General features: G+C 32.2%; 1 protein-coding gene across 1 annotated transcript in view; it reads right to left on the reverse strand.

Annotated features, from left to right (window-relative positions):
• Window positions 1-10,000, reverse strand: part of LOC144961201 (uncharacterized) — a 49,594-nt gene that overhangs the window by 12,710 nt on the left and 26,884 nt on the right. The window contains exon 9 of the mRNA XM_078894482.1: window positions 995-1,148. Coding sequence (XP_078750608.1) covers window positions 995-1,148 — 154 coding nt within the window. The remainder of the gene's footprint in view (window positions 1-994; window positions 1,149-10,000) is intronic.

Raw genomic sequence — 10,000 nt, forward strand, 5'->3', positions numbered from 1 at the left:
GCAACTGCGTCATAATACACGTTTCAACCAGATTCTCTTCCGTCTCCTGATAGTAAGCAATCTACCATCCCAATGTCTCAACTCACTGGTATAACATTATTTATTTTTCTTTTAAAATAGTTATTACCTTAATAGGGAATGAGATTAGCGGAAGAGTAGCGTCCCTTGATTGGATGTCACCTTACAGAGAGAACGTCAACATGGTTTTGCGCATGCGTCTCTCTCGTCCTCGGTGAAGTGTCTCATGTCGCTTTCTCTCTAAAATAACTTCTCCACCGGTGACGTCCAATCAAGGGACGCTACTCTTCCGCTAATCTCATTCCCTTTAGCCCGTTAACGATTATGCTCCTAACCTACAGCTATCGACGAACGACATGGAATATAATATCTTCGTTTTCTTCCACGGCGTTCATCAATTGCTGTAGGTTGGAACCGTAATCGTTAACGGGCTAATACCCTCGCCAAAAGAGCATAGGAGGATGTGGGTACGTCGCAAACTTTAAACAAAGAAAGAAAAAACAATGATTAACGAATGAAGCGTCACGAATAGGAGCCATTGAGAAAATGGCAAGTTTTCATGAATTTGTTTATATAAGTAAAAGTGATGATTTGCCCATTTGTAGTAAAACTTTGTTCCATATCAGTTGTTCAAATCTTTAATTTTCCAGGTCTATTTTTCATCTTAAATAAAACTATAAATAATCCAGTTTTGACCCGTTGCGAATCGGATTTTTTTACACAATCTCCCTCGTTGTCGTCAAATTAGATGAGGATAAGAAACATAATGTCATGTTGAAACAATACAGGACCAAATAATGATAAAAAATTAAAGCTTAACCAGTTAACTGCCATACTCTGGAAAAGACTGTTTGCCAAGATGAGGGCCATGTAAATCGATCGATATTTGAAGGACAAGTTTTCTGGCCATTTTTTAAAAATACGTGTCTTTCCACGGTACGACAGTTAACTTGTTAAAACATGATATGGTATTCACCTTCCCAGCACATGTCTCCTCTTCAACTGCTTCATCAGTTTTCTTATCTGTGAAGATATTGATGGTTACAATGCTAAGATTCTTGTTTGTTTGAATGATGGTATTGTTACACCAAGAAACCGTGTCACCATTATCATTCACAGCTTGGATGTTTCTGTTGAAAATGAAATACAAATTAGAAAATAATCTGTAGTGACAACAAAGCAGGTTTTACTACTACTAATAGTACTTATACTACTACATACTCCTACTACTACGACTACTACAACAACAACAACAACTACTACTACTACTACTACTACTACTACTACTACTACTACTACTACTACTACTACTACAACAACAACAACAACTACTACTACTACTACTACTACTACTACTACTACTACTACTACTACTACTACTACTACTACTACTACTACTACCATTACTACAATTACTACAACTACTATTTCTACGGCTACCACTACAAGTACTACTACTACTACTACTACTACTACTACTACTACAAGTACTACTACTACTACTACTACTACTACTACTACTACTACTACTACTACTACTACTACTACCACTACTGCTACCACTGGAGTGGTGGATGCATAGCGCGGTCTCTCTCACGGCCAGGCAGAGTTGTCGTACGGGTAAGGTCGCGGGTTTGAGCCCCATCGCCGCAAAAGTTTTATTCTCTATTGTCTTCTGGCACTTTTCTATAACCACAACTGTAGTGTGTTCGAAGTAAATATGATCATGGGGGGTTCATTTCGGCATAGAGGAAGAAAATGTCTCGTAGTGAATGAAAATGCCTCATATTGAATCCAAACTTGAACATTTGCGTCACGATTTCTTTAAATTAAGATGTAAGAAATTCCGCTTAGCACTTAGATAGACAGATTCAAATTCGGCAATTAAAACCGAAATACCAATAAACATATTTTTGTTATTTTAAATCATTCACTCAATTACTTTCCATTCTATCATATGCACTACTTATTGTAATGTGTATTAATTACCAACACCACAGAAAGAAGAAACTTTTTTGATCGAAAAAGAAAAGCACAACAAACGTTCTGACAAGTATAGGCGATGTCACAAAATTGTGGACAGTATGAGTAGATACCTAATGTTTTGGATACATTTAAACATTATATCCTTTCTGTCTTCCATGGTTGTCAGCTGGGGAGGAATTTTGGCAAGATTGTCTTTGATTGCAGTTCACACAGGCTGAACGCCTTTTACAAGTGTTGAGGAAAGGAGAGTTGGGTGATAAAACCTGCTTGTGTGATTTTCTGGCAGCTGAATGTTGCGAGTATTTTATGTGCTGAGGGATTCTCGAAAATGAAATCACAATAACTTCGATTCGTCTCTTGGATGAACAGTCCAAATCGTTACTAATAGGCATTTATCTTCTACCTCGACGAAAGGTCCACCCAGAAAAACATTTAATTTGAACAATTTTGTTTGTTTTAAATCGTTAAAAATAAATTCCACAATGGAATTTTTTGAAAGTCAAAGAATTCATTTGTTAGAATTGCCATGATGCATGACATACAAAGTCCATCCAATTCTATGTTAAGAATGTCATCAAATCATGGTATAAAGTGTTGTGGTCATACAAGATTAGTCTACCTTTTACACAATTTTTCTTTTATAGGCAACACAGATAGTTACAGACACACACACTACTACTACTACTACTACTACTACTACTACTACTACTACTACTACTACTACTACTACTACTACTACTACTACTACTACTACTACTACTACTACTACTACTACTACTACTATTATTACTACTACTACTACTACTACTACTACTACTACTACTACTACTACTACTACTACTGCTGCTACTACTATTGCTACTACTATTATTACTACTACTTCTACTGCTACTACTACTACTACTACTACTACTACTACTACTACTACTACTACCACTACTACTACTACTTCTTCTACTACTACTACTACTACTACTACTACTACTACTACTACTACTACTACTTCTACTTCTACTATTATTATTATTAGTACTAGTACGAGCATATATTTGTTATCCTTATCTTTCTCTCACCCTTCTATCTATCTATCTGTCGACCTATCTATCTATCTATCTATCTATCTATCTCTCTATCTATCGATCTCTCTATCTATGTTCGGTTTTGTGGTCTAGTGGTATGACACTCGCTTTCGGATCGGAACGCCCTGGGTTCGAACTTCATCGGCGTATTGTTGAGTCCTTGGAAAAAGACTTTTTTTACTCACATTCTCTCACCGTACTCCGGTGTAAAATGAGTACATCGCCGTTAGCAGCGTTGTCTCTGTCCTAAAATAAATTATAATATCGCCTAACAGGTGACATGTGTCGTTCTATATGTTACGTGTTGCTGTTGATCAGGGACCCTCGGTAAAGCGCTTTGAGCACGTTTAGTGGATTGCCCTATATAAAAGCTCAAGTTTAAAGCTCAAGATTATATATCTATCTATCTATGTATCTATTTATCTATATACCTACCTACCTATCCATCTATTGATCTACCTATCCATTTATCTCTATCTATCTATCTATCTATCTATCTATCTATCTATCGTTCTATCTTCTATCTCACTTGCCAATCAAAAAACTGGAAAGAAATTGAAAACGAACTGAGCCATGACACCTCAATCCTCAAAAGATACTTTGATAAATGGTTCTTAAGAATGAACACCACCAAATCAGTGGCCACAATTTTCTACCTGAACAACCAAATGGCAAATAAACCCCTCCAAGTAAAAGTCGGTAACACAATACTACCAAACGACAATAATTCCAAATATCTTGGAGTCACTTTAGACAGACAACTAACGTACAGAAAACATCTCGAGAACTGTGCTTATAAAGTCGGAAAACGAAACTGCCTTCTCAGAAAAGTTGCTGGTACATCATGGGGAGTATCCCAAACAGTATTGAGGACAACAGCGCTTGGACTCTGCTATAGTGCGGCTGAGTATTGTGCTCCAGTATGGACAAGGAGCTCACATACAAACAAACTTGACACCAAATTAAGGGACACCATGAGAGTGATAGGCGGCTTTTAAAAAACCACACCAACACAATGGCTCCCAGTCACCAGCGCAATCGCCCCTCCACACCTAAGAAGAGCACTGTCAAATCAAAAAGAACTAAACAAGGCCCAATCAATATTGGGAATAAATACCCCCCTGGCAAAAATAGTAAAAGACGCCCCACAAACAAATCGACTTAAATCCAGACGACTCTTCCACAACTCCGGAATAGAAAACCTTGGCATCACCACTGCCTAGGCCAATGAATGGCAATCAAACCTGCCAAAAATGGACAATACATTACCAACCCCACTCTGCGCCGTCCTGACTTTAAAACAGCAAAAAGAAAACACTGGGTCATCGCGAACCGACTTAGAACCATTCATGGTCGCAGCAAAGAAATCCTCTATCGATGAAGACTCATTGACTCACCAATCTGCCAATACTGCAAAGGGGCACGTCAAACCATCGACCATCTGGTCCTGCAATGCCCAGTAACAAAATTAGAAGGGGGGTACGAAACAATCTTTGAAGCCGCAGATGACCTGACATCATGGACAAACATAATTTGGAGGTGTATCCAGACGCTACTACTACTACTACTACTGCTACTACTGCTACTACTACTACTACTACTACTACTACTACTACTACTACTACTACTATTAATCTATCTCTAGAATGCTATATCCGTCCATCCATTCATCTGCCGATGTATCCATCTATCTATCTCTCTACCTATCAATCGCTATCTTTAATCTTCTTTCTACCTCTATCAATCTATCTCTATATATCTATCTCTCTTTCTATTTACCTAACTATCTAACTATCTGTCTATATATATATATATATATCTGTCTGTCTATCTATCTATGTATCTATCTATCTATCTATCTATCTATTTATCTATCTATCTAATATATAATAATAATAATAATAATAATAATAATAATAATAATAATAATAATAATAATAATAATAATAATAATGAAAATAATAATAATAATAATAATAATAATAATATAATAATAATAATAATAATAATAATAATAATAATAATAATAATAATAATAACGATGATGATGATAATAATAATAATAATAATAATAATAATAATAATGATAATAATAATAACAATAATAATAATAATAGTAACATAACATAACATAACATAACATATAACATAACATGTGGTATAGGGCAAAATAGGATAAGATCCTTTGAATGCCCTTAATATTAATTAGTAATGCCATAAATCTATTGATTAAATATTACAATAACGATACACGTGGTAAAGATAGTATTTCAACTTAAATGAACTCATGTGGTGTACAAACATATATCTTTAACCGTGACATGCAAAGCGCACACACAACCAACACACACACACACACCACGCGCGCGCGTATAGAAGATAACCATAATAATATAATTATGCATTATATATACATACAAGATTGAATGCCATGTCAACAGCAGAGCAAACAGGTATTATTCGTCATATATAAATCTCCCATCATATAATTCCCTGTCTACTAACACCTTGAAATAATCCATAGATTTTGCATTCTTTGTTTCAAATTTCAAACTGTTCCATTTCTGAACAATACGAATACCGAACCAGTTTTGTCTTATGTTTGTTTTGCATCTAGAGACAAAAATCTTTAACTTGTCCCCTCTAGTAAAAGTAATATTAGAATATGAAAAAAAAATCAGAAAAGTCTATCCTATCCAGACCATGTACCAATCTATAAACCTGAATTAAATCCCCACGAATTCTTCTATATTTCAAACTGGGTAAGTCAAGAAATTCTAACCTTTCCTTATAAGATAAATACTGTATTGTATACATTTTTTTGGTAGCTCTCCTCTGTACACTTTCAATACTAATAGATTGTCTTTTATATAATGGGCTCCAGATGCAATTTCCGTATTCTAGAGTTGGTCGAACGAGCGATTTATACAAATATAAAAATGTGGTTTTATCAAGACTTATAAAGGTTCTATATATTATTCCCATCATTCTGTTTGCACGGCTTACACAATTATCAATATGTAAATCAAAATTCAAATGTGAATCAAAAGTAACTCCCACATCCTTTTCATAAGGCACAACGGAAAGTAGATTTGACATAGAAGTATCGGTAAAATAATTATGACATGGATTATTTTTTCCTATATGTAATACTTTACATTTCGAAACATTAAAATCCAAATGCCATGTTGTAGACCATTTGAAAAGTGAAAATATATCATTTTGTAGAATGTTATGATGTTCAGTTGTACTATAGATCTTTGTATCGTCTGCAAACAGTTTGCAGGCTGAATTTATGCCACATGGTAAATCATTTATATATAAAAGAAATAAAAGTGGTCCCAATACGCTTCCTTGGGGTACACCGCTCATTACATTCTTAAAATCCGACCCCACACCATTGACAATGACCCTTTGTATTCGATTATTAAGAAAGTCTTTAATCCAGTTAAAGATATTCCCTTTAAATCCATATGTTTTTAGTTTAATGAATAATCTCTCATGAGCGGGTGGTTGGATGGGAGCATCACCCTTGAATCATATACCTATGATGTTCGCATGGGTGTACGATCCGATAGTGATGTCGTTTCTTCTTCTCTTTACTAGCCTATCCTGCTTCTTTGGTTTGTGATTGTATTTTTGACAGGGGATATTTTTTTTCTGTAAATCTTCTGCCTGTTTGTTCTTGGTTATTTATAATTGAGCTTATGATATCTTTAGGTTATGATTTTGATTTACATTTGTACTATTTTTGTTAGATTGCTTGTTTTTTTTTTGTTTCAGCTGTCTCTCATATAACCTCATTTGTGTTGGAAGAGACCTAAAGCAACAACAACAAACAAAAATCTCTCATGAGGTACAGAATCAAAAGCCTTGCGGAAATCAAGATAAACAACATCAATGCATTGATCACGATCAATTAACTTGGTAAAATCCTCCATCACCTGTAAAAGTTGAGTAATGCATGATCTCTTTGATCTAAAACCATGCTGGTTATCGTTTAGCATCGTATGACTTTCAAGAAAGTCCATTATTCGGTATAATAATAATAATAATAATAATAATAATAATAATAATAATAATAATAATAATAATAATAATAATAATAATAATAATAATATAATAATGATGATGATGATGATGATGATGATGATGATGATGATGATGATGATGATGATGATGATGATGATGATGATGAATAATAATAATAATAATAATAATAATAATATAATAATAATAATAATAATAATAATAATAATAATGTACTTTATTCATCCAAAAGGAAATTTGTGTACAGACGTATAAAATGCCGACAATGATACATACATAAACATAATTTACGTAAATAAATATGGTAAAGTAAAATGTGGTAATAGATATAGTGTAATAATATTGTAATCTGTAAGAATAATTACATAATATAAATTTCAAGGGACATACAGATTATATAATTGTAAAGATATAGATATCTAGTAAAGTGTACATTGATGTCAACATATAAGAAAAAAGATTAGTAAAAAGCTAAGAATTAGTTACAGTATAATCAAAGATCAAAATATGGAAATTCACCCAGATGAACCAATTTTTAACAATAATCAAATTAAATTCAAAGGTAAAGTACTGTTTTCAACTAATCTAATCGCAAAAAAAGTGTTTTACGTTAAGCAAATCTACATCAATTCAAGACTTATCATGTCAATTGGGGAATTCAAAGATATATATGGGAATTATAATGGAATAGATCTTGATTATAGTGTAGTCAAAAGCGCTTTATCACGCCTAAAAGTTTCGAAATCAGAAGATTTAATAAAATTTCAAAAAAAGAATATTATTCAAAATCTTTCCAGAAAAGAGTTGTACCAAAATATTAGAGGAGAAGGATCAATAGAATATGTTAAGGGCTTTTGGGGGAAAAAAGCGTAGAGTTACAAGCAAAACATTGGATTTTACCTTATGTTGGTACAAAAGAATCAAGATTAAGGATTTTACAAAGGAAGATTATGCATAATATTTACCCTACCAATATATTGCTTCATAAAATGAAAGTTGCAAGTTCAAATGAATGTCAATATTGTGATGAAATAGATTATTCGGAGCATTTCTTTTTTTTTATTGTAAAGCAGTAAAATCTGTATGGCGGGAGATAGAAAGCATAATTAACAGTAAGATAGGGAAACAAATACATATAGATTTGCAAAAAGTAATGGTGGGATTGATTGATTATCCCGGAATCAATTAATCGGATCGTATATGTGGATAAATCATTTGATTCTCGTTGGAAAAATGGTTATCTCTAAAATCAAATATGGCCCCAAAAATATCCATTAGCGATATTAAGAACCGATATGAGGATCAGAAAATTGATATGATATAAAATAAAATAAAATAAAATAAAATATCATTATTGTTATTATTACTGTTTTTGTAGTTGTTATTATCGTAGTTGTGGTTATGATGGTTGTTATAATTTTTAGATATTATGGTTCCTGGTTTTGCTAATGTGGCTGTTATAATAATTTTTAGTAGTTTTATCACTAAGTTTATATGCTCTATCATTATTATTATTTCTATTGTTGTTGTTGTTGTTGTTATTATTATTATTGTTGTTGGTGTTTTTATTATTGTTGTTGTTGGTGTTGTTGTTGTTAGTGTTATTGTTATTATTGTTGCTATTATTGTTATTATTATTACTATAATTAATTACTTGGACCTGTGTTTCTGAAGATGGGTATATTGATTATACAATTTGTATACCCATAGTTATGAAAAAACTATCAGTTACATTAAAGCAATAAACCAATCTTATCTTATTAAAAACAAAAACAAAAAACAAAAAAAAACCCCAAAAAAATTTTAAAAATAAAAAACCTGTGACGAAGATGGAGACGTTTATTCCGATATTACAATGTCGTTCAATTTGTTGGCATCCGCTTTTATAATATCTAATAATTAGAAAAAAAAAGTAAAGACATCAAAAATACATGTGAATGCACAACGAGATACACTTATCTATATGCACAATCGACAGGCGGAATCAACGACCTTTGATTTAATTGTTATTATTATCATTATTATTATTATTATTATTATTATTATTATTATTATTATTATTATTATTATTATTATTATATAATAATAATATCATCATCATGACTATTTTAGAACCAACACGTCCATAATCCCTGCTATCACAATATTTTCAGCCCGTGCCACGATCGCATTTCCTATTTATCTATTACTTATTTATTTTAGGAAGTGTACAGGGCTCGCATCGAACTCAATTTGACCTTGAAAATAGGTCCCGAGTTTGCTCACCAATTGGCAATCCTATATATATATATTTTTTAGCCTCTGTCGCCCGCCTTTAAGTGTACACTCCATACACGTACGGTCACTAAATATACACCATGTAAAAATGTGTGTATGCACATAGGTGCATGTATGTGATATGTATGTATGCATATGTATGTATATGTATGTATATATGTGCATCCTCGAGCCACGTTCCAAGTGCCCCATATGTCAAAATGCATTGCATTTGACTGTACGATTAATATCATAATTCAGAGGCGGCGATGTTTTTCTTGTCTCACTTTCTTAATTTTGCTCCCTCTTTGAGTGTACTAGGGTCATATATCTTTGCATTATTATTCTTTTTTATATTTACCCAATATGCGATTGTGGCATTGTGAAACATTTGTGGTGATGGGTCTTATATATTTTTATTATCATTATTATTATTATTATTATTATTATTATTACTATTATTATTATTATTATTATTATTATTATTATTATTATTATTATTATTATTATTATTATTATTATTATTATTATTATATTATTATTATTTATTCATTATTATTATTATTATTATTATTATTATTATTATTATTATTATTATTATTATTATTATA

This window comes from Berghia stephanieae, chromosome 1, assembly GCF_034508935.2.
Source record: "Berghia stephanieae isolate SIO BIC M18660-M18661 chromosome 1, UCSD_Bste_1.3, whole genome shotgun sequence".
Classification (NCBI taxonomy): Eukaryota; Metazoa; Mollusca; class Gastropoda; order Nudibranchia; family Aeolidiidae; genus Berghia; species Berghia stephanieae.